Consider the following 24,380-nt stretch of genomic DNA (forward strand, 5'->3'; position numbering starts at 1 on the left):
GATCCAACGGTGGAGGATTTTTGGAAGGGTCAGTTTTCGAAAGGGAAGACGATTTGATTGGTGAACAGTGAACTTAAGGGAAATCGTATGTTCCCAAGGTTGTTGGATGCACGTGTCATATCCTGGTTTCTGTATCATAAATAATCTGTTTTTTGATGGTGATGGATGGTAAGATGACGGCTCCTGATTCAGGAAGGTGTGCTCTTGAGTACTTTATATGAATTGCCGCTTTGCTTGCTTCTTTGGGCTAATGGCCCAATTCGAATGTTGCGGACCACAGACCACATTCTTTCCAAGTAGAATGATGGTTCAGGGTCCAGACCTTTGTTTCTGTTCATCTATCCAATATACCATCGATGGTCGGGGAAATGAGAGGACTAAAAGGTTGTGATTCAGTTGAAAACCAAATAGCTGCCCTGCAACAAAAGTCGACTGCCACCAGGAATCAATAATCTTTTAGTATTTTATTTTTCCTAGTACCAAAGTCCAAATTTTGGTACTATTTGATCTGCATGCTGCCTCAGTGTCCACTGAAAACTTCCAGCGTTGGCTAGCATTGTCCTCCTAGGTGCTGCACCAACATTTTGAAAACCCAAGGAAGAGCCTAATCTGGGTGTGGATGGGGCCTATACTTGTACATAATTTTGCAAATTGTAATAGCTTAATGATAACTTGTTTGTCTTAGTTAAAGACCAGCAGTGTCATATGTGAAATATGTCAGACAATTCTGGGCTTAGGCCTCTATGTAAGGGCCGATGGGCTGGAAGAGCCGAGCTGACCTGCCCAGCCTCATATAAAATGAAATGTCGCCATAACAATTTCGTATGTGAGTATACCAGCCAAATCTTCAAATAACTTGCAAAAAGAGCAATACCAAATTTTTTCCCCAAAAGATCGAACATAACATAGATGGATAATTCAGAAGGTGCAAAGTCAGTCTTAACTAACTCAAAACCATCAGCTTTTCACTACATTAATCCAAGAAGCTTGGTGATTCTACAGAGGTTTCGTTTCCCTCATCTCTACAAAAGAGCCGTTTTTTTCCGAGTTCATTCAATTGTAAAAGCAAATTTTGAAAACTAAAATTTATTTCACAGCTCCCTGGACTTGGAGGATGTGCTCTCATGCCAGCCCAGCCTGAAAAAGCATCCACCTTGTGGAGAAAGGAAAGAAGAGTATGAGAAACTGAGGTGTCTCGTTCTCATAGACTTGGCTGTTGCTAACATGAAAACCTGTGAAATGAAGGGAAGGAAAAGTAAATAAACAATCTTTCTAAAGATACTGAGGCAATGATCCATAGGCAGCTCCATAAAATCAGCGTATGATCTTTTGTCAGATCAAAAGGAGGCGTCAGAATGGTGATCCTGCTCTCAAATAGCCAAAGCTGTCTTTTTGCATATGGGGCATGAATTCTTCTGCACAAGCCATTGCTTAATGCAATTGAAGTGAAAGTCATGACCGCAATCTAGCTTACCAAGCTCTTCTCCATTAACATAGTCCTCCTATAACAGGTTCCAAGCAAAGTAAAGTGGAAATTAGTTTTAGTTATCAGCGTCTATATATAATCCATCCGAAGAATGCATAAGAGTAAATCTAATAAAATTTCACCTTTACACCTATTCCCGGAAGAAAAAGAGATGAGGGGATCCTACCTGACAGATACAACATGGTTCAGCTTCTACTGTAGGTCCAGTTGTGATGGACAGATATTTTCTCCTCCTCAGGTTGGCCATAATAGCTTCATCGCTCAGCCCAGTGCAAACGCTCCCCATTTGCTCTTCCAGTTCCAGTAGTTCCTAAAGCCAAGAATTTTTATTCAGGATGAAATCATAGAAAAATAAAGGAGGAGACATCTTGAAAGAAAGATTAATAGGTTACCTCATAGGACATATTGTCAACATCAAGGCGCATAGCATCATGAACATCTGGCGCCCCAGGCACACCATACAAAACTGAACGATCGATTACCATGACATCCTGGCATACCACCATTGGTGCAGAACTGAAGTTAAGCCTTGATATGGCAGCTTTAAATATAAATAAAAATGAAAGCTTCGATCTTACCTCAAGTCGTAAGCCGCCAGCCCTACGAACAAGTCCCAAGGCATTGCGAACCTGTTATGGCAAAAATAGGGGGAGTTAAAGCTTCTGAATTTAGTGATTGTTAGCAGCCAATGAAATAATCTAAATACAAATACAAATGAGAATACTAAACAATAATGAGTATTTAGGTCTCAAATACATTTCGAAAACCATCTATTAGCATCTTCTCACGTTCCTTTTGCAATAAAAGAAAATAATATAATCACTCTTTTCGGACTGAGAAATTATAGTAAATTTATTAGCTCCACGTAACCTGCATGCTATAACAAATTTTAAACTTTAGAGATAAAAGAATTATAGTGGCATATCATATCAAGTAATGGAGAAAGAAAGGGTAGAATTACGAAAGGGCTCGGCCACTCAAAAAAGAAACTAGTGGCTTCAAATCAACTATTAGATCTCGAACTGAGCGTCTCAACTTCTAAAAGACTTCTGAGATTATACTAAGTTCACAACTTATAAAATTCTAAGCGGTGCTATTACATCCAAAAAGAATTAGCTTGATTAACGAAATCACCTAACTTCTAGCACAACCTCTTGATTAGCAAATAGCAACCAAAAAAACCTTATATCCCTTCTTCTCGTGAACCACACAACACAGGCCGTCTACTACCAATCAATCTGCCACTCAATTTCTCCAAAACGCATTCCCACGAGCTCAAAGAAGCCAGACCTTCCTTCCATTCACATCCTGCGACTTATAGGACATTCTCAACTACCTCCAACCCAACCAATCTGAATATAACGTCCTCTTTCTCTTCTTGAAAAGTCAATACCAATTTTCTGCTAATTTCCCAAATTTCATCTGCTTCCTTGATTAGCACTAAATTTCTTCTTTTGAAATCAGCATCTAACACTGAGCCACCCTCCTTGTCCTTTGATATCCTACCATCCGTATCCATGTCTCTACCCATACTTGCTCTACCCCTCCTTCTGCCACTCGAACCTGTCCTTGGAGTCACCACTCTCAAATTCCTCACTGCTTCCTTGTTTCCCCTTATTCTACCCTTTTCCCCTGAACTTTTGCTCTTTCTACTTTCTGGGAAAATTTTCTTAATTTTAATCCTCCCTTGCTTCCTTCCCACTTCTCCTCAATTCTTCTGCCTAGTTTTTCATCCTTTTCTTCCTCAAAGTCCATCTGAATAATCCTTCCGCTCTCCTGCTTTCCTTCATACTCTCCATACAAACCATTCTCCTTCTCTAATTTTTCCATCTGGCTTCCTATTTCACCATCCTTGATCCCGTCTTTTTTCTCTGATTGTGGAAATACATTCTCAATGACAGGACTTTCCCTAACATCAACAACTCTAAACTCTCATTTTTCAGAAACGACTTATTATTTTGCATTCCCAAAGATTTAATGTACTGGACAACGCATTAGCATAATTTTCATAGAAATATATAAACGGGGGATATATATAGTCGAAGAATACAGTCTATTGATCATACCTCGGATACCAGTCTACTTCTCCTTTGAGCAGCAGTTTGAGATGGTGCTGTAGGTGACACTTCAGAATGACGACCAGCCTGTCTCTCAGTTCTCGATCCCAACCTCAGAGGAACCTGGGCAGGCCTGGCATTACCACCTCTCACTAAAAGGTCCATATCTCGCACAGCAGGAGAAGCCCCAGAATGTATTGGGCAGTAATTCCCCTGCCTCCAGGCCTCAGAGCGATTGGCAATCTCTTGCAATCTTTGTGCATATTCAACCATATTTGGTTGAGGGGACCTTATGGAAGAAGTTGGTAGAATCTCCGTGGCTGAACAGGATTGGTTTCTCGAAGAGGAGGCAATGTTTCCAAGAAAGTTTGCATTCCCACTGGCCAAGTTCAGGTTTCCTGGCATGTTTGGCAAAGGAATCATCATATTTCTACTGTTGTTTGTTAAGTTCTCTTCCTGACCGAAAGCTTCTCTTAAAGGTGAGATCGATGACGAAGCACCCCATGACATGGTTGGCCCATTCCACTGGGAAGGTTGCGGAAATAGCCACGAATTAGAGACTTGTGCAATGGGCTGCATGGCTGGAGTTACCGAAACTGGCGTTGGTGCTAAGCTTGTATTTTGAAAGCGGTCAAATGGAGAAAATACTGCTGATTGACCAGTTGTTTGTACTTGTACATTAGAATCGATTGAGTTCCAGGGCCACAAGTTTGCTGGTGTAGGATTTTGTTGGCCTGCAGTTCTTCTCAAACGGATATTTCTTTGAAAGTTGTCTACTTGTGCAGCCTCATTTGCAATTTGATGGACGTTAGAAGGTGTTGGCAGAGCAGCTACAAGTCCTGCTGAATGACTGCTATTCAAGTGATTATTAAAGGAACTAGCTGCAGTTAAGCTGCTAAAGGCATTATTTTGGGCAGTAACCGTAACAGCTGGCTGCTCAAAATTACCAGCTTGCTGTGTGGAGCTTGAATTATCACCAGAAGAATATTCAGGCGCCCTTCTTTTGCATAAAAGCCTTCTCCGGCCATCCGCCGGAAGACCCTCTCTGCTGATATTTTCTTCTAAAACATATCCCGCGATTCCAGAATAAATCATGACCGGGCTTGAAGAACTACCGGAAGGTGGGATGCGATCACCAGCTGCTGCTCCTGCTGTGAAAATGTTTAAGGATAAGTGTGGCCCATTATCCTGATCCTGACTTGCTTCAATTCTATTGCCTTCATCTTCATGTGCAGCATTCAAGTCTAAGTTGGGCTGGACAGGACCAGAATTGGCTTGCCCTGGCAAAAATGATGGGCCAATTGGGCCACGCTCAGTACTGACAACATTACCCGTGCTCAACCTAACGTTCTCTAGGTAAGGGTTAAACCTTTGACCACCAGTCTGATCACCAAGAGGCGAAAGCCAAAAATCATCACCTAAGAATTGACGGAAACTGACATGGTTTGGAGTATCAAGACTAGAACTGGATTGACCATTCCATCTCATAGAAGTATGTCCATCGTGAACTGAAGCATTAGGAACTACATTATGCTCATCAGATCCAAGACCACCATTGAGGTAAAAGTTTCCTGAAAAGGAATTGGAGCTGCTGCCTTGACCATGCATTATGGCCAACAAGTATATATTACCTTCAGCGGTAAGTTATCACGAGAAGAAAGCCCCCCCAGGGACCTGAAAACAAATGACCCAGAATTGATTTAGAAGCAGTGTAGCCTGATTTTATCGTTGTCCTATTGCAAGGTGACGATGTAATATATGCAGGTTTAAGATAACAGTAAAAGAAAGGAATTTATAAAAATACAAATGCAAAGGTAGTTTTCGTTGCAGATGTGACTGATATATACACTGCACAGTAACACATGAAGATTACTAGTTTTATCGATGTTCAATTTCCTAACTATTACAAACTTTCCGGATCTTCTATGTGCATTAATTTCTTTCTTTCCTTGCTCTTCCTCTTGAAACATTTCAATTTAACCTACTTCAACCCAAACTAACCAGCTTCCCACTTATGCCTAGATACTATCATCAGAAAGACTTGATGCTCCATAACTAGAATTCATTACCAAAATTTTACTTAATATTTCACATTATGCAGAAATAATTAACAGGATTGCATGTTTTTTCTGCTTAAAGATGAAAAGTAGATAAAAAGAAGAGCTACATGATATGTCGTCAGGTATAGAAAGAATAAGAAGATTCATAATTAGGTAAAAACATGCTATAGCCTAAAAGGCAATGACATACTGCAGTTCCAGTGCAAATGATCTTACTAATATTTACATGCATGCAACCACGTCTGAAGTAGTCGATTCGACCAGTAGTTCATAATCCTTCAGGTTCAAATCGTAAGGCTTTTTAAATTACTCTTATTGCTGTTATAACTAAACCCTGTCAACCTAGGATATACTATGGTAGGGCTTTCTGGTTTATGAACAGTTCTACCCTACTTGACCAATAAAAGTGTCAGGATAAACAAGGAAGAAGTACTTAACCCCTAGAGTAAAAAGGAATAATACAGTCTGGAAAAAATGGTTGGCAAGAATGAAAAACCAACCTGGTTTTCCAGTCATCATAAAAATATGATTAAACAACTAACTGTTCAATCTACACACTAGAGTGCTGAATGTACTCACAAACATGATTGTCCACTTTCAAACAGAAATTGGAATACATATAACAGTAGAAAGCGATAGAAATTAGATGTATTATTGAAATAATGATCCTATCAATGTTGCTGAGGCCAACTCACTACATTCTAAACAATCTAGCCTCAAATTATGATCAAGTCATATGCAAGCAGGCTATACAATTATAGGGGTGCTACGTACATTGTTAGTGTAAAAAATGTTACATGTCCCTAGCTTTACTTGTGCTGAGAGTATTACAGCCTTCAATTCACAAACTTAACTGAGGAAAATTTCATTAAGCAAAAACTTTAAATATAAAAGAGATAGTTGGTACCATGAGAAAATCACACCATGATAATATAAACATAACTTATGTGATCATTCACAAAAGTTCATATCTCAATATTCAAAAACTTAATATCAAATTGGGAGTCAATAAAATATCAATAAAGTGAGATTTTGTGCATGAGTGTGCTTGTTGAATAGTGTAACATAAATTATTAATCCCAAGCTACAAAAAGAAAAAGAAAGAGTTTTTCTTGATTTTATTAACGGACTTCAGATAAATATGATTATAATCAAATTATACCACATAAAATCAAGTATTAGAATGAAGCAAAATCAAAGGGATATGTATTACCCCCAAGCTTCGTCGTAAAGATCTAGCCCCTTGAACCACAAACAACTAAATGTTTGATATAACACTTCATAGATATGTATGGACACAGATCAACAAAACTAAGGTAAAGGCAAGAAAAGGGAGGAAAAAGAGAGTGAAGATAAACTTCCAACTCGGGCTTGGTTACAAAGATCTAGTAATCATAAACAATAAGAAATCTTCATAGTCATCACTCATTACAAGAATTTAAGAGAAGAAGGAAGAGAAATGAAATATAACGAATGACCGACATCCCTCCATGAACATTCCTAAAGATCTTACCTTAAGCTGTAAACAATTAAGAAAATTTTTACAAAAAGACTTCATAGGATTGTGAGGGGGCAAAGCTCAAGGATGCAAACAAGATCAACATACATTCTTCATTGTCAAACATAAAGCTTAGCTGATAAACATCCATTAATGGCATATCAACCCCCATTTTGTTTTCTTTCGTTTTGAGGAATCAGCACTGATTGAAAGAATGGTTTTTCTTGTGACATCTCAAAGAACTGCATTTGACTAAAATCAATTTGCACTGGTAAGTAACACCACCAAAAATCAAAGACCTGTAGACTGAATCCAAATTAAACAAGCAACAAATTAAGGATGGAAAAAGGGCAGATTTGAAAAAAAAAAATAATTTGACAAACGAAATCTGAATTTTTGGACAGTACGTAAAACCAAGCCCTCAACGAGTCTCAACTCTTGAACAAAACAAAATCAAAAAACAAAATTCCTAGGACATCATGAAACCAAATCCCAATTCAGAACAAACACAAAAGAAGCATATAAAAAAGTTTAAAACCCTCTGACTTGACACAAAAGAAGAGCAAAGAAAAGGGTCTATACCAAAGTGATGAAGACAGGCGGTAGTGAAGCCTGTAGCAAACAGACACAATTCTGTAACCACCCACAGATTCTTTTTATGTGGTTTTTTTTTTTTTTTTTGTCTTTCTTCTTCTTTTATTTTCACTCAAACTTACCTATGACTTTTTGTGCAATGTGACAAATGCAAAACAAATGCTTTATATCGTCTCATACAAGAGTGAAGAGTTTTAAATTGAGGAGGTATTGCATGTTTTTGGAGATGTTTAAGCGAATTTTCCAATGAAAGATCATAATTATAAAGGAAAGAAGAGACAACTATGGCAGTAAGCAGGTGTCTTTGTTGGCCGCTGACCAATTGGATACTCTGCATCTGACAGTCTTTCAACGGCTAAGCCTCGTGTCAACCCTTTCTCTGTATATCTACTGTTTTTCTTTTTTCTTTTTTTCCCTTCTTTAATCTTTATTTATGTGCGATCTCTCTCAATATTGCAATATTTTGCAAATGCAATAACTCTCTCCTTCTATATCTGTGGATTTTTATGGTAACATAACTTGGCTCTTTCACCATAAGCCGCCGTTTCCTTTTTGGATGGTTTTTTCCTTCTTAATCCTCATTCTTCCTCTCTTTCTCGTTTTCTGTTTCACTCCTTTCTTGTGCCGTTGTGCCTATTTGCTGCCTTCAAAACTTGCCTTAATGGACGACCTTTTTATATAGTAGCTTCTTTTTTTTCTCATTTTATTAGTAATTTATTTTGATCCTTTTTACCAAAAAAATAACTTTGTAGGGAAAAACATAATTGCCTAATAAGGGGAATGTGCAGAAGCATGTTGTTCACCTTTTCATAATGTGTCTAATCACACCCTTTCTCTCTAGATTTCTAAAAGCTAATGATTAAGAATTTGTTAAGAAAGATCTTTTTATTTATCAATAAGCATATATCTGTAAATATACATATTGGTTTATCAAAAAAAAAACGTAAACACGTATGCTTCTTACTGTTAAGTTTATCAAAATCTGTATGATCATTAATTATTCTATTATTTCAAGTACTTTTATGCTTAATTAATTATAAGCTATTTTGTTTCAATATTTTTCGGTGTTCATAAAGGGGACATTATTTAATTTTTTATATTATTTCATAATTATTTTTAATTTATATAGATGTATGTGTGTATGTGTGTGATCAATAAAGAACTCATTTATCATTTATTATTGTTGAACAAAAGTTGATTTTGAATTGAAGAACAAATCTTCCATTGTTTGGGTATTTAGTCTTCCAACAATGGCATTTCAGCCAAATGCATGTATGGTTGGATTAAAAGTTTAAATTTCGATATTTAATCCAACAATCAAGTCCTAAATTGAATTTTATCTTTTGAGGGAAAAAAATCTCTTGACCTTAAATACTAGTAGCACAATTTTGCTATCAAGCTTACATTTCATTAGTTTTGGAAATTAAAATTGAAAAATGGATAGAGCAACCCCTAACCAAAGGGAAAATGGAAATAACCAATGAGAAAAAGGCCAGCCGTTTGTATGCTCATACATTTTTTTTTTTGAAAAGTATTTTGTATACTAGTACATAATTGTAAAATGCTTGAGATCATTTTGTTCCTTTTAGTTTGGCCTGAAGAAGTATATTACACATTAATTAAACCTTATTAGTACTGTTAGTCTCCCTTAATTCCTTTGAATTTATCCTTTCAACCTATGCAATGGTGGGATATATATATAGGAGCGAATGTAATTAAAAGGACTATGGGGTCATGGACTCCTCAAAAATTTTAAAGTTATTTATTTATATATATATATACATATATAATATTTTTAAAATAATTAATATAAATAATTTTTTATTTAATATATATTTTTTCTGTTTTTTTCTATTATTATTATTATTATTCATTTTTATTCAATTTGTTTATATGTTCATAATTTTTATAGATTTTTTTTTTAAAATTTTTACAAACCATTAATCATGTTTTTCTTTCTTTTTTTTGTTATGTAAGTTCTATCTTTTATTTGTTACGTTTTTTTCTGTTATGTAAATTTTATTTTTTATGATTTTATTCTTTAAAAATTAAAAAATTATAATGTAATTCTCAAATATAAATTATAGTCTTACACTGTTGACTATTGCTTAAAATTTCTTTAATGTATAATTTTTTTATTAATCATTATTGATAAATTAATTCATTTTATTTTGACTCTATTGGTTTCTACAGCAATTATAGAGAAAATCTTTTCAACAAGAAAAATTATGAAAATAAGACTTTTGGAACAAAATAGATAATGAGATTCTTACAAATAATTTAATTATTTATATTGAAAAAGAAATTATTAGCTTTTTCAACATAGAGTTAATAATTGATTATTTAGAATTAAGGAAATAAAGTCAAACACAACTTTTTCTAAAAGATTATTATAAGTGTTTCTTTTCTTATTCCCTTTGATTTGCTTGTTATATAAAATTATTATTAATTATGAATCTTTTGATTTTTTTGTTAAATTCAAAATATTAATTTAAAAAAAAATTTAACTCTTTTTTTCTTTATTTTTGACTCCTAACAAAATTTGACTAATATATATATATTAGTCAAATATATATATATATATATTAATTTTAAATATACATATATATTGACTAATATATATATATATACAGCTTTTCAATTTTTAACTCCACTCATATATATATATATATATATTGGGGTATAAGAATTCACCGTCACACTTCTAAGAGAAGACAGTGAGAAAGCAGCACACGGCTTCTAAGAGAAGACAGTGGAAAAACAAACAAAAGACAAAGAGAAAATTATTATACATAATGAAACTGTAGAAAACGGCTGTGATTAATAATATTATTGTTACAAGACAAAGAAGAATCAACTGATAAAAGCTTATAGGAAAATTGTTAAACTAATGAACATGGACAAATAGTTTTAGTTCAATTTACATGTAGGGCATGCCCTATTCGAACCTCCGAATTCTGATCTGATTCTGCCTTCTCCATGGTTCCTCGAGGAACCATAGGAACCATCCATCCTTTTGTATTATGACACTAGAAAGCGTTGAATTGCTTGGTGTGGGGTTTTCGGGACCGACAAATTTATGTAGCTTGGTGTGCTTAGACTTGGGGGTCAGACATTTGGCACTCGAAGGAAACTATCTGGGAAGCAACCTAACCAACTAACAAATTGGTAGCAAGGGATAAGGCAAAAGGCTTGGATTAAGTTAATGGGCAGGGTAGGTATGACCTAAGCTTCTGTTTATTACTTGATTATTCTATTGCAGAAACTAATTAAATATGAAGATCAATGTAGAAGATGATTTAACCTAAGCTTCTGTTTATTAGTTGATTATTCTATTGCAGAAACTAATTGATATATGAAGATCAATGTAGAAGATGATTTTACCTGTGCTCTCTGTTTCTCTTGTTGCTAATCGGAATTATACTGCAAGCAAAGTTTTCATGTAAAAATGTTATTACGATAAAAGACTTGTGATTAAAAACTAAACAAATTGTAGTATAAATTATTTATTATTGTTTAATTAACAAAGACAGATTCCTGAGAGAAATCCGGGTTTGGGTGGGAGGCATTTCATAAAAATAGTCAAGAAGGTTGGGGGTTGCTTAGTGGGTCCCAGGAGCATAGTGGCTCCAACTTCCCCCGATGGGTCTTTTCAGGCTCCATGGTTCACCAACTCCCTACCGTGTAGTCTTGTTGGGCTGTCCAAGTTTTCTTCTATAAATAAAGCTTCTCATTGAGCTCCAAAGCAGCAGCAAATCTGCAGCAATAACACAAAGAAAACTAGAGAGATTATCAATATAATGGCTCCCACTCAGGAAGGACAGCAAAACCAAGCTGGTAGGCACCAGGAAGTTGGCCACAAGAGTCTCTTGCAGAGTGATAATCTTTACCAAGTAATTATCTCTATTTTCACAAATGTGAAGAATGTATTTGTGTTTTCCTAGCGTTTTAATTTGTGTTTCTTTCTATTTCTGGCAGTATATACTTGAAACCAGCGTTTATCCGAGAGAGCCTGAACCCATGAAGGAGCTCCGGGAGCTGACAGCAAAACATCCATGGTGAGATTTTTAGGCCTGAAATCTTGTTCACTTTATCTCTGTGGCTTGGATATTTATGATGAAATGAAATTTAGTCAAATTGAAAACTTTTTCCCCTGATAAAACAGGAATATCATGACTACATCAGCTGATGAAGGACAATTCTTAAACATGTTGCTCAAGCTTATCAATGCCAAGAACACCATGGAAATTGGTGTTTATACTGGCTATTCTCTGCTTGCTACTGCCCTTGCTCTGCCAGATGATGGCAAGGTAACTAAAACATAGTTATGCGTCAAATGAGACAATAACAAATTCAATGCATCTCAGCCAACTAACTATTAGTCCTTAAAAGAGATTTTATTTGCCTTGGCTTCTCTTTTCTTGTGGTTTTCTAGGATATAATAATAAACAAAGAGGAAATAATTCCTGCTTAATTCAATTTTTCAGATATTGGCTATGGACATCAACCGCGAAAATTATGAACTGGGTCTACCAGTCATCCAAAAAGCTGGGGTTGCACACAAGATTGACTTCAAAGAAGGCCCTTCTCTTCCTGTCCTTGATCAAATGATTGAAGCTGTAAGTGCAAAATCCTCCAAGAATGCATCCTCAAACATAACTAAATTTGATTAGTTAACACAAACGTTAACATTTTTAATGTATAAATTGCAGGGAAAATATCATGGAACATTTGATTTCATCTTTGTTGATGCTGACAAGGATAACTACCTTAACTACCACAAAAGGCTCATTGAGCTAGTGAAGGTTGGGGGAGTCATTGGCTATGACAACACCCTATGGAACGGGTCTGTGGTGGCACCTCCTGATGCACCGTTAAGGAAGTATGTGTTGTATTATAGGGATTTCGTCTTGGAGCTCAACAGAGCCCTGGCTGCTGATCCAAGGATTGAGATCTGCCAACTTCCTGTTGGCGATGGGATTACTCTGTGTCGCCGCATTAGCTGATCAATCTAAGCGGGCTTAAGCAATTGCTAGCACGACGAGGGTGCGGCTAACTAAGTTTACTTGTCTTCAGTTAATATCCTGTTGTATATTGCTGCTATTTTGATGTTTTATGGATTCTCTGTAATAATTTTCACCGACCAAAATGTTAAATGTTACAAAACATAAGAAGACTATTTTGCAAAGCAGTTTGCACAAGGATCGTTTTCTCATCTGTGCATGACCGGAGGAATCATTTTCCCAAGAAACTGGACAAAAGGGCAGAAGTCCCTTGGCATTCAATGACTGAATTTTCATACATTTCATTTTTATTAAGATCCCCAAATTATGACATAAACTACAGAAAATCACCAACCCGGTAGTTGTCATGGAGCCATCAAGCAATATATCTAATCATCAAGATATTGCTTGGCATAAGAAGGGATCGTGTCATGAAATGTTTAACCAATATCACTTTCAATATAAAACCTAACTTTGATGGGTACAGTTTCCTACACCAGATGCAATCACTATAGTTAAGTAATAGGCAATGACAAATTTTTCTTGATATAGGAAAATAGACTGAACCAATTAGCCTGCAAGGAACTCTAACTATTTCCGAAGTCAACCAAGAACTAACTGCCAGGGGCAGCAGGAGAAGCATACTTTCACAACAAGATATCAGCAATCCCCTAAACATTGTCATCTGTGGAGATTTTGTTAACCAAGAGATGCTGTGAAGCAAAGGCGGTAAATCTTTTACAATTGAGGCTAAAATATTCCTTCCACCTCCCCCACACCAACTGTTCTTTCTGGCCTCCAATTCTAGTTGGCTATTGTCTTTAGGACTTTATCTTTGGGAGAGGATCTGTTTTAATTCAGCCTGCATTGCTTAACATTTGGCAGAATGTTTCTGCCTTATCAATCTCTTAAATGCTTTAAACTCATTCAACAACTGATGACATGAACTTCTGTTTGGACAATGAAATTAGAATATTTTCTTGAACACGCCAGTTCATGACAAAAAGGACAAATCGGTCGCCAAAGCTGGATAAATGGATAATGCTATTGAACTTACAAAAAAATTTAGTTCAAGTTGCAGTAATGTATATGCCCCTTTGCCTAAGCCAAAGATTTCCAATTCTCATCTGTTCCTTGAGGAACATCAATTTATGAAATATAAAATTAAATATGGAAATTTCTTGGGAAGGGTTTTTGAAACTGTCATGTCACATCATATAGTAGATAATGTCACTCACCACGGGTCAGCCATTTTTTCCAACTTAAAATACTGAAATGATGGCAAGTACATTAGGATATGACTCAAACACAGATCTTACTATTTTGAATATTAGAGTTAAATTAGAAAAAAAAACTTTTTTTTTTGAAAGGCAATTAGAAAAACAACTTGAACTTTAAATCCCCATTTTAGGAGGTAAGGCATTAAGATATGGTTTCAAGACCACGGCCTTTGAGTTAAATTACTCCCTTCTGTTTGACCTGATCAGTTACTTCCTTAATGTATGACACCAATGTAAAGCGCAAAAGGAATTGTACTTATTAAGATACCAATAATTGCGATGACTTATCCAAAGGTTTGATGGGTGCACATTGCACAGTCAACGGGGTGGAATGCTTGGCAGCATTGGCATAGCCCTCGAGAGTTGTCAAAGAGTTTTTTACAGAGCAGCAGCAAGACTTTAGAGAGATGATCTTTACCAAAGCTGGTAGAGACCAGGAAACCAGCCACGAAAGTCTCTTATAGAGCGATAATATTTTACCACATACTTGACCTTTTTCAGTGAAAAAATAGAAGAATGTGAACTTGTAATTTTTTTTCTTCTTACATTAAATCTTTGTGTATTTCTTTGTTTTACATTTTTCTTGACTGATTTCTATTTCTGAAAGTACATGCTTGAAACTAGAGAATACAAGAGAGCCTGATATTTATGAGCGAGCTTCGCCTGCTGATAAATATCCATCGTTAGAAATTTGTTTACTCTCTTTCTTTGGCTTAGACATGGTGGAATTAAATTTGTTTTGTGCTGATAAAACAGGAATGTTACACCTACAAACGGCTAATGAAGGGGGGAACGTGCTAGTCAGGCTTATGAATGCCAAGAACACCATGGAAATGGGTGTTTGCACTGGCTATTCCCCTCTTGGTCATTGCTAAAACCCTTGTTCTCCCAGTTGACTAGGAGTCAAGCAAAACCATATGGCTGGCAAACATTTAAGGAATTGCAGCTTCGGAGCTCTGTTGACAAGTTCATTTTGCATTAAAAAGCCCAACATGGTAAACCGAAACTAGACAAAATCAACCTTACGGTTTCCCTGGAGTCATCGATAGAGATTGCATGACGGAAATGATTTCTGACGGGAATTTTTCACCAGAAGGCCTCCAATATAAAATCGACTGCATATGCAAGAATTACCCTTAAGCAAGTAAACTATGCATTTAATAAACCTACAAGCAACTCTAATTAATCACTGCCAAAGTCAGCCAAGCCCTTCCGGCCTCTTCTCAACACCCAGGATCAATGAACCCCTAAATATATATATTAAGCCTTGTAATCATACATGTGATAGAAAATGTTAAATCTCCAGTTGACTTCCCTCGTTATTTCTTTTCTCCTTTTTTTCTTCAATCTCTTATCAAATCAAATGTAGATTAGAGACTAGAATTCAGCTTTAAAAGCCACATTGTCCGTATCTGATGAAATACAGTGAAAATAGAAAGAACTCTCTAAATATATTTTTAATCTGATACCTCATATATATTTTTTTAAAGACAGATACATTAGCATCAGCGTTAGTGTGCCATCCATATTCTCAAATCTTTTGGTTTAAGACTATTGTTGGCATCAACCATACCTGAGCTTCAGTAGAATTAGAACATTTACACTTCAATTTGTTCAAAAGACTTCGGCAGAGGCATATCCTGTCCTGGTTTGTCCAAGACTCTTCAAAAAGAAAGAAACTAGCCTAACCTCTTAAAGATAACCATAACGTGATCAAGAATACACACAAGGCAGAATTCAGGATTTACAAATCACAAAATTACACATCCAGCAATCTCTCAAAACGAAACTCTCTCCCCAACTTTTAAAAGACCACCAATAACAAACACAGCTCCACCACTTAATTGCTCATACTTAAAACTGTCATTTGGAAACGAACACCATGAATTCAATTTCATAATTTATGATTAATTCAGTTTCAAATCTACCCCTTCTCTAGATTACATGTACAAGCTAGGATATTTGCTTGTATTAACCCTTAATTTCTTTTGCTCCCAAAGTAAAACCTCTAATGCAGATATAGAAATATAGTAGTAGCAGCCTGAACAAAGGAAACTAATGCTTTGATAAGAGAACGAGTGAACTATGTACTAGCAGAAATTTTTGCTCTTGGGTTGGGCTGAGTCTTGACAAGCGATCGTGCAAACAATGTAAGAGAGAATGGAATGTGGGCTTTTATGGGCTGGGCTGATGACTGATTGTCATTTCCCATTGGACGTGCCATTTGACTTTGAAAAGTTGTGTGCAATAAAATCGACTACTCAACATAATCTTACTTTGAGCCTCTATTTCTAAATCTACTTTGTTGAAATAATAATTTCGATATAGAACATGATTTTTTTTTGTATAAAAAAATAATAATAATTCCACTTGAGAAATTTCTCTTAAATTTTATGTTTATTTGAGAATTGAAAGAAAAAAATAAAATGATATTGTCCCATATAAATTTATTATAATAACCTGTCATCAATTTGGTAACCGTGATGATAATAATTTGATAAGATTTGCTTTTATTTGATTTCATGTTCACTTTATTTAGAAAGAAAACGACAACATTTACAGAGGAAATTAAAGGATGATCAGTGATCCAAAACGGAAACAAGGCAGCAATGAGATGGCATATTTCCATATTTGCCATTCCAGATATTAAAACCTAAAAATAAAGAAGAAACTACAAAAGCCTAAATAAAATCCTTTAAAAAAAAAGAAAAAAAAAACCGACCAGACAGACTAGAATAGAGGAGAAAACCGGATGAGGGCGGCCCACGCCACGTGGAGATTACAATGACATTCAACACACGAAAAGTACACATAACGTTCGATGACAACCAAGGAATGAACTAGGAACCGAGAGATTAGGCTAAGCCACGCTAAGGGCAAAGAAAGATTGTTTTGTCTTAAATCTTTATAAAGTAAAAGAAGTTGAATCCAAAGCCTGAGATTCTGAAATTGAATTTAATAAAATATTACTACCCATTACTTTGATTCATGAAATAATGACAAAACAGTGACCACATCCTCCTTTGCTTGTATAAAAGTACCGTAACTTTCAACGACCTTTGCTGAGGTTCCCTCTTACGTGCCTACGAAACTCCGAACCTCTCAAGAAACTCTCTGTTTTTCTTTCCTCTCTCTGTGTCTTGGGAAAGACTATGGAGGAAGAGGCAGAGATTGATCGGTTACCGATAGACCTGTTGGCTCATATATTGGTGATGATCACTTCTTTCACGGATTTAGCCCAGTAAGTTTTTCTCTTTTTTCTTTGTTAATTGGGTTTTTCTGCTTCTTTCTTTTTTCTGTTTAATATGTGTTCATCAGCTTGAAATTTAGTAGTATTTGTTATGTGGATGGATGGATATGTATGTAGGGCAAGTGGGGTTTGTAGGAAATGGAAACAAGGGGTGAAACAGGCCCTGGCTAGAAGAAAGACGCTGAGTTTTGCTGGTTGTAAGATGGATGATGACTCCACTGCTCGTCTCGTGCGTCATGCCTATAGCCTCAAAGAACTCGACATGTAATCATTTCTACTCTCTCTCTGTCTCTTTCTTGTTGTTGCTTGTTGCTGATTGTTTCTTGTTTGAAATTTAGCATGAACCAAGTTTTATATTGGGGAAAATTTTGAACGTGAAAGAGTCTTCTTCCGTTTCTGAGTTAGCTTAAAATATGGAAGAGAAATGTGTTTTTTGAAAGTATTGAACTATGGCTATGTTGCTATGTTGTCCACGAACCTGAAAATTCATCGTTTGGACTAGCAAAAACTTGCTGTGAAATCATTGGCATTTTTTCTCTTTGAAGGTTCCCAATTAGCATATAGCAAATTCCTTTGCACTGGTGCTTGATTGGTTCGAATGGAGAATTAGTACCTTTATAAACTTAAGCTAATAAAGAAAGGTATATATTCAATCATCTGTCATTCATACCTAACAATTAGACAGGAAAGAAAGAGGAGCCCCTTTCAAGTTTCAACGGCTGAAATCATTTCATCTAGTTTTGGTACCGCCAATCGATATTATTAAAGAGGCATACGGTAAACAGTGAATTCCTGTTTCTGACACATATAGCGAATGCCACAGTTGCTCATCAAATTGTTGATAGCTAATCCTTCCATGTGCAGCCGAATGAGAAAATATTTCTATCAGAATCTCAATCTTGTTATTGCTAGACATGATTTTCATTTTCTTGTACTAACTCTAATTGTAATTACAGTTCAAGGAGCCGCTGGGGTTGCCAAATTACTGACAATGGACTGTACAAAATATCTCTGGCAAAGTGTGTCAGCAATTTAACATCTATTTCCCTTTGGGGTATGACAGGGATCACTGACAAAGGTGTTGTTCAATTGGTATGTGGTGGCTTTTGCTCATTCTGTAATCAATGCCCTTTAACTTTTATGCATTTTCCTTTTCTCCATGGAGACCTGATTTTTTTTTCCTTTTTCTCTTCCTCAATTGATAATCTGAAACAGATAACAAGTGCCAATTCCTTGCAACACCTGAACGTTGGTGGTACATTTATCACTGATGAATCCTTGTCTGCCATTGCAGATAGCTGTCCACGTTTGAACGTCAGTTATATCTCGACTTTCTTTTTTACAGAAACTTTATTCTTCAAAATCTTTGAGATACTGAAAATTTCTGTCACCGTCTAATCTCAGAGCATTGTCCTATGGAGTTGCCGTCATGTCACAGAAAATGGGCTGATTGTTCTTGTAAGTAAATGCCGCAAACTAGAGTCCATCAATGTATGGGGGACAAGAGTTCCTCTAGACTGCTTCATTGGTTTGCTGACAATCAGTCCAGCTCTTAAGATAAAACCATAAGGTTTGCCATTAAACGTCGGAGGCGTGGTTGCCATGTTACCTGTTGTATAAAGGTGCTCGTTCTTGTGATTGCTTTTCCAAATGCTGGGTGTACATATCATTCTTCTGGGTATTTCAATTATTATTATATGAATTTGTTGATTCAAATAAAGTGATGTCGCCTTCAAAGTCTTATCAATATGAAAGTCTTCGGGTGAATTATTTTGTGCAAATTTAAAGTAGTTGTTTCAGAGATGAGAAAGATAAAAAAAGACCTCATCCTATTCAAAAACTTCCTTGGGTTGTAGGATTCTAATTCTTTTCCAAACCTACAGCATTATTTAATCAAGTATTATGCCAAAGTATTCTATGATATGGTAAAAGTCTGACGGATGGCAAGGCCAGGTCACATTTGGCAGCTGAGAAAATCGGTTTTCTTCACATAAATCATTATTTCCAAGGAAAATATCTGCTTTCGAATTCAACAAAAAGGAGCCTAGATATTTGACTGTCTAACAGGAAAATGTAGTCCATTAGAATCTACAATTGAATTTCTGATTTTGCTGTCATTCATTCCTAGATCACTCTACTTCCATACCATGTTTAACCTCTGAAACTAGAATCCCTCAAATTCCTTACTAATAGCATGAACCTTTTATAATTTCCATACATGAAAAGCATGAGATCAGAATGAGCTGTGTCAAGCAAGCTAAAAATGTTGTAAGTATAATGTTAGCATACAAGTACTAGGCGTTGGTGATAATTGAAGCACTTCTACACAGGTTTTGACACCTACTTTCAGACTCCTACTTAAACTATGCCCCCAAAATCGAATACAACCTGAACTCATGAGATACATGGAAAGGAAATAATTTGAAGGTATAACTCAACAAGATAAATTAAGAATTAAATCAACTAAATGTTAACCGGAGTAAATCACTCATTACAATATTGAACACGTAGCATAGCTGAATTGCAAGAACAAAGGGATTGTGTGAAAGGGGTCAACAGAAAGAAAACTTTGAGATGGCCATAGTCTTATTTTAGAGCACAAATTGTAACCAGCTAATGTAAGAATGCAAGACAGAATGGAGATATGGAGGTTCTAACCCCGTTTCTGTTATTCAAGTTCAAACTCACTCATGAAATCGTGGAGGCCTTGTGGATCCTAGATGTATGCCAACAGTAAGCTCGAGTAATCAGAAGAATATGATAAACCAGATGGTATAATACGTGAGTTTTGGTCAGTTGTAGAAAACTGAAAAAGCAGAAAGAATTGCTGGGATCAGTTGTGCCACATTAATCAAGCTCAACAGCAGAACAGTCTGGAGTTGCGAGCAATCCTAATAGTGGGAGGTAGTTGACGTTGTTGCTGTAATTTTACACTCTCTCTGTTATTGATTCTTTCGTGAAAAGAAAAACTAGTAATGATAAAAGTGATTTAAAACAGAAAAAATATGTGAACTATGGATCTCTAAATCAAGCAGTAGTGTTATTGGTAAAGCAAACTTTGTCAGTACAATAATGTTCACATCTAGCAGATCGCAATTATCAGACAAATAATATAGTGCAACTTAATTCTGCACCTAAGAAGACAATTTCATATAGTGAAGCAAATTGCATACCTGAACTACTACTTGGGGCATTCCAGGTCTCTCTTGGCCACTATCTAACTCGGATTCCGTACAGCCAATTTGATTTTCCGTCAACAGAAGAATCTCAAGAGATCTCTGATTGTAATCAAATTCTATGACTCTAACAAGCATTCCTTGACCTTCCACCCAATAAGGCAGAGATGTAGTATACTAAGCCTCGACTCCAAAATTTACATACTGACATATCATAAGCTCTCCTAAAAGTGTAGATGCTATCCTGAAAAATATCTATTCTAGTCACAATAACAACATTATCCATGGAAAAGAAAACAAGCCAACAACCAGGCGGTTAGGAAAATAGACTGTTGAAGCAGATTTTGAGAACTGAACAGATCCAGAAAAGCTTCCTGCAGTATTGGTAATTGGACTTGTAGTAGGTATAGAAATGTTCTTGCAAGATCCAAAGGGTGCTCCAGCCTGCATAAGATCAAAACAGAGATTTCAACCAATAATTATGTCATCACAAGAACCATACCCATCTAGATGGAAATGCATGTCTGAATTGCTAGGGAAACAACATTCAAAAAATTTGTCAAAGGTCGGAAGGATACTGCAAAATCAAGTTCAGTAGTGTTGTTTTGCAGGCATGAAGACTATGTTAGTTTCTTTGAATGATATTTTTATCAAAAAATATGAATCCTGACCAAATTATCCACAATTCCTTCTCACATCCTGCCATGACTAGATTCTCTCATGTAAAAAAGAGCAGAACGAACGAGGCATGTTTCTGTACTTTGGAAAATAGCTTTGAAAAGTGGGCTAATCTAAAATGCAAAATAACCCAAAATCAAGATCATAAATGCACACAATTTGGATTAAGCACCTCTAACATTCAGCTGAAAAATAAACCCCAACAACAACAGCAATAGATTTAGAAAAGTTACACAGATAGATGTCTCAAACTTTGATCACGAATGGTGAAAATTTGGAGTAAAAAGAGCCAGCCATATATACTATTAGTAAGTGTCAATGGAACAAGGACTTGTTGCAAAATATGTCCTCAAATGACTTCACTGAAAATTGGAAGTCAAGTTGCCAATGCTTTCCAGACAAGTAACTTGGACAAACCTGGCAGGCTGCAATAGTACTACATCCACATAATCTCTGGCCATTCATGCTATCCAAATCATAGAAAACACCACCTCCATCACTCCTCTGCATAATTTATCCCCTGTTAGTGCCTTGCATATATTAGAACAAACTTATAGATATAAGTTAACTGAATACCATGTAAAAGTTGACTGCCAAAAAATTTGGCATCATAATCCCTGCTGCTTTATAGCAGGTGCCAATCATGTCAGCAAGTAGTGCTGAATGTTCTTTGCAAGCTTCATCTTCAACCGGGAAAGTTGGAAAGTAGTTCATTAGGAAAAGAGAGGCACTTTTTGAATTAAGTGGCCGTGATTCTTTTCTGTTTGGGCATGAGCCTGGCTTTACCCCTGGATCTCCAGCTGAAGTCCAGAACATCATGAAGCAGTTAACAGAGAGCAAGTACACAATATGAACACAGAAAAAACTGTTACATGCATATATTTGTCACCTTCATTTTCCAATATGTACTTCCACTGATATGCAATTCCTTCCTCTGCTTCCTTCGAAGCAACTGAAGTGAAAACCAAAAGGCGATGATTTGCTTGCACCATTTCATTCACAGTAGGCCAATCTTCACCCTTTTTCGGCATCTTGGCCACAGGAAACCAATATTTGTCCAAACCAGCATTTGTGAAAAGCGTAGTCAGTCCTTTTGGTGTATGCACATAGTCCTCAATTATAATGGTCACAATCTCTGTAGGATTTTGAGTCAAGAATGCTTCTACTTCCCTCAAGGTGTTAATTGCAGGTTGCTGAACAAGGTCCAATGAGCACATTGCAATTTATCCCATAAAACTTGAAAACAAAATTACAAAAAAAAAAAAGCAACATAAATGCTAACTTTAAAAGATGGGAAGATTTATTACAAAGGCAGTGAAGTTGAAACATTGCCCCCGGAATGAATGGCAGAGCCAAATATCTCCATCAAAATCGTACATGTCCAACATCAGCCCCCTCACTCCATTCTAAACAATATCCAACAAGCAAAGCAATAAGTTAAAAAAGAAATTTACTGCTTATTTGTTTCTTTAAGAAGTAAGAAAAGAATCACGCAAAAATACTCTCATACTTTAGGTGGCTACAAAGAAACCAAGCAAATAGAAACATTAAATGTTCGAATTTTACATTTTCCCTGCTAGTTAGTACTAAACAGATTAAAAGAACCCAAAACGGAGTTTTTACACTATAAACTAATTACACTAGAGATAATTTAGCAGATAATGTAACAATTCCTTCTCTTATAGTTTCCTTTAGATTTTCAATAACTAACAAGGTCATTTAAAGGTGATGCAAAAGAATAGAAGAACACACCATCAACTGATTAGTAACAGTGTCTTCTTGATTGTAAAATGTCAGTCTTTGAACACCTGGCAAAGATGGTGCATCCACTATGCTGAAGGAATTGTGAGTCACCAACCATGAATACTTGTTGAAAGGCAATCCACCAATCTGCCAGCCAAAAACACTAATTTCCATCACTAAATTGCTTAAAATCACAAAATCAAAGGGCAAAAAAAGAAGAATAGAAAAGAACGGAATTTCTTAAACCCATCACCAAAATACACAAAGAAATGGAAACAAAGGAACTTTCTTTACCAATAAAAAGGAAACAGATTCACTATTTAACTGAAAATAACAACACTAAATCATTAAATGCAAAAAGAAGCTTACAACAGAAGTGGGTATGGTAGCTTGGCCTCTGGTACAAAAAGGTTGAGTCTTGCCCAAAGCAGGGCAGTTTCCACAATAAAGGCCTGGACCACAATCTGTAGCCTGTGAACATGAATCCAAAACCTGCAAAATTCTCTAACAATTCAGTTCAACTTGTACGGATCATAAAGAAAGAGAAAGAGAATGTGAAAGAAGAAGAAAGGAACCTGGCAGTTTCCATTGGAACAAGAAGTGGAAATGCTGATGAAGAAAGAGAAGAGTAACAGAAACAAGTACCCAATTGCAGTGGCTCTGCATAAGCCAAGGTGGTCCGCGAAACACGCTAACATTATTTGTATTTCGCTTCTGCTTATGCAGAGCTCGAGAAAGGAAAAAGAAAAAACCAGAAGAGAGAGGGAGAAAGAGAGGATTAAGGAAGAGTCGACAGGTACTAAATAAAGCTAAAGATAACATTTTACTGTGGACGTGACGGTGACAAATGACAAAGTTTTTGGAGACTTAACGCGGGCTTGACGACCTTTAATTTCTCTTTATTTTAAGGTGACATGCACTTTCTTGTCCAGGTTTTAACTTTACTCCGACGATGTCGTTTGGGCACAAGCTCCGGATTAGTTGATTTGGACTGTCCAATTGTCGTTATCAAAAAGCTTACCCTGTTTCCACAAAAGAGAAAAGGGGTTTACCTTGCAAATTGACTACTAAATTTTTTTTCCCTTTAAAATTGGGCATTGCCCCACCTGGAAGGTTATACTAGCAGTGCCTCTCACGTGGTGGGGTAGGTTGCCTCTGTTGAGGACATGCAATCAGCATTGTTTGACATGAGGTGCTTGGTCGGAGTGGGATTTGTACATCTTTCGAGGAAAGTAGAAACTTGCACCCTAAAACGGCAGGGTGGGCTCAAGATTTTAGCTGATTGGTTTCGACTCTGCCTACCGTCATTGGCAGCTGGAAATTGGAATCCCTCACTTGTTTATTTGCTTAAGTGTTTTTGGTCAAAACAGTGTGCCACTGGTTTCAGGTAGCAAGTAACAAATTTTAAATGCTTACGTGAAAGGTAGCTTGCTTTAGTTGGTAGGTAATGGTTACTCATTCAAAGTGGTTTTTCAAGCTGAAAGGTAAAGAATATACCACAAATGAGGGACACTTACGTGTATGATCAATCCAGAATAAATCACACTTAGATTTG

At 36.2% G+C, this 24,380-nt stretch overlaps 4 protein-coding genes across 5 annotated transcripts; 2 read left to right on the top strand and 2 right to left on the bottom strand.

The window, feature by feature from the left end:
* Positions 1-852: 852 nt before the first annotated feature.
* LOC18611156 (uncharacterized) lies at positions 853-5,151 on the bottom strand. Its single transcript, XM_018116801.2, has 5 exons — positions 3,553-5,151; positions 2,065-2,115; positions 1,879-1,977; positions 1,653-1,796; positions 853-1,502 (listed from the first exon to the last, which is right to left on the bottom strand). The coding sequence occupies exons 1-5, from the start codon at positions 5,149-5,151 to the stop codon at positions 1,371-1,373; spliced, it is 2,025 nt and encodes a 674-aa protein (XP_017972290.2). The 3' UTR covers positions 853-1,370.
* Positions 5,152-11,428: 6,277 nt separating this feature from the next.
* LOC18611157 (caffeoyl-CoA O-methyltransferase-like) lies at positions 11,429-12,896 on the top strand. Its single transcript, XM_007047246.3, has 5 exons — positions 11,429-11,588; positions 11,674-11,753; positions 11,861-12,005; positions 12,183-12,314; positions 12,408-12,896. Exons 1-5 carry the CDS (start codon positions 11,496-11,498, stop codon positions 12,699-12,701), a joined length of 744 nt encoding a protein of 247 aa, XP_007047308.1. The 5' UTR covers positions 11,429-11,495; the 3' UTR covers positions 12,702-12,896.
* Positions 12,897-16,913: 4,017 nt separating this feature from the next.
* LOC18611158 (F-box/RNI-like superfamily protein) lies at positions 16,914-19,009 on the top strand. Its single transcript, XM_007047247.3, has 5 exons — positions 16,914-17,219; positions 17,346-17,492; positions 18,185-18,320; positions 18,444-18,542; positions 18,633-19,009. Exons 1-5 carry the CDS (start codon positions 17,131-17,133, stop codon positions 18,795-18,797), a joined length of 636 nt encoding a protein of 211 aa, XP_007047309.1. The 5' UTR covers positions 16,914-17,130; the 3' UTR covers positions 18,798-19,009.
* A 1,242-nt stretch (positions 19,010-20,251) lies between these two features.
* Positions 20,252-23,606, bottom strand: LOC18611160 (PLC-like phosphodiesterases superfamily protein). Of its 2 annotated transcripts, none has more exons than XM_007047252.3 (8): positions 23,401-23,606; positions 23,195-23,317; positions 22,835-22,972; positions 22,390-22,488; positions 21,972-22,275; positions 21,659-21,882; positions 21,500-21,586; positions 20,252-20,848 (listed from the first exon to the last, which is right to left on the bottom strand). In XM_007047252.3, the coding sequence occupies exons 1-8, from the start codon at positions 23,521-23,523 to the stop codon at positions 20,669-20,671; spliced, it is 1,278 nt and encodes a 425-aa protein (XP_007047314.2). In that variant the 5' UTR covers positions 23,524-23,606; the 3' UTR covers positions 20,252-20,668. The 2 variants fall into 2 exon arrangements, with proteins under 2 accessions (XP_007047314.2, XP_017983297.1); XM_018127808.2 differs by having other exon boundaries at positions 22,835-22,988; positions 23,401-23,567.
* Positions 23,607-24,380: the final 774 nt, after the last annotated feature.

This window comes from Theobroma cacao, chromosome 1, assembly GCF_053813885.1.
Source record: "Theobroma cacao isolate CCN51 chromosome 1, ASM5381388v1, whole genome shotgun sequence".
In the NCBI taxonomy this organism is placed as follows: Eukaryota; Viridiplantae; Streptophyta; class Magnoliopsida; order Malvales; family Malvaceae; genus Theobroma; species Theobroma cacao.

What these genes read in the sequence shown, in the direction of transcription:
- LOC18611160 (XM_007047252.3), bottom strand. Translation starts at nt 23,523, where the DNA reads ATGTTAGCGTGTTTCGCGGACCACCTTGGCTTATGCAGAGCCACTGCA. An exon ending in GTTTCAACTTCACTGCCTTT is followed by an intron (nt 22,276 to 22,389) that starts GTAATAAATCTT and finishes GACCTTGTTCAG; the next exon opens with CAACCTGCAATTAACACCTT. An exon ending in TGGCAGTCAACTTTTACATG is followed by an intron (nt 21,587 to 21,658) that starts GTATTCAGTTAA and finishes TAAATTATGCAG; the next exon opens with AGGAGTGATGGAGGTGGTGT.
- LOC18611158 (XM_007047247.3), top strand. Translation starts at nt 17,131, where the DNA reads ATGGAGGAAGAGGCAGAGATTGATCGGTTACCGATAGACCTGTTGGCT. An exon ending in TCTTTCACGGATTTAGCCCA is followed by an intron (nt 17,220 to 17,345) that starts GTAAGTTTTTCT and finishes ATATGTATGTAG; the next exon opens with GGCAAGTGGGGTTTGTAGGA. An exon ending in ACAAAGGTGTTGTTCAATTG is followed by an intron (nt 18,321 to 18,443) that starts GTATGTGGTGGC and finishes AATCTGAAACAG; the next exon opens with ATAACAAGTGCCAATTCCTT.
- LOC18611157 (XM_007047246.3), top strand. Translation starts at nt 11,496, where the DNA reads ATGGCTCCCACTCAGGAAGGACAGCAAAACCAAGCTGGTAGGCACCAG. An exon ending in AGAGTGATAATCTTTACCAA is followed by an intron (nt 11,589 to 11,673) that starts GTAATTATCTCT and finishes TATTTCTGGCAG; the next exon opens with TATATACTTGAAACCAGCGT. An exon ending in CTCTGCCAGATGATGGCAAG is followed by an intron (nt 12,006 to 12,182) that starts GTAACTAAAACA and finishes TCAATTTTTCAG; the next exon opens with ATATTGGCTATGGACATCAA.
- LOC18611156 (XM_018116801.2), bottom strand. Translation starts at nt 5,151, where the DNA reads ATGCATGGTCAAGGCAGCAGCTCCAATTCCTTTTCAGGAAACTTTTAC. An exon ending in GAAGTAGACTGGTATCCGAG is followed by an intron (nt 2,116 to 3,552) that starts GTATGATCAATA and finishes TTGCCATAACAG; the next exon opens with GTTCGCAATGCCTTGGGACT. An exon ending in TTGACAATATGTCCTATGAG is followed by an intron (nt 1,797 to 1,878) that starts GTAACCTATTAA and finishes TCTTGGCTTTAG; the next exon opens with GAACTACTGGAACTGGAAGA.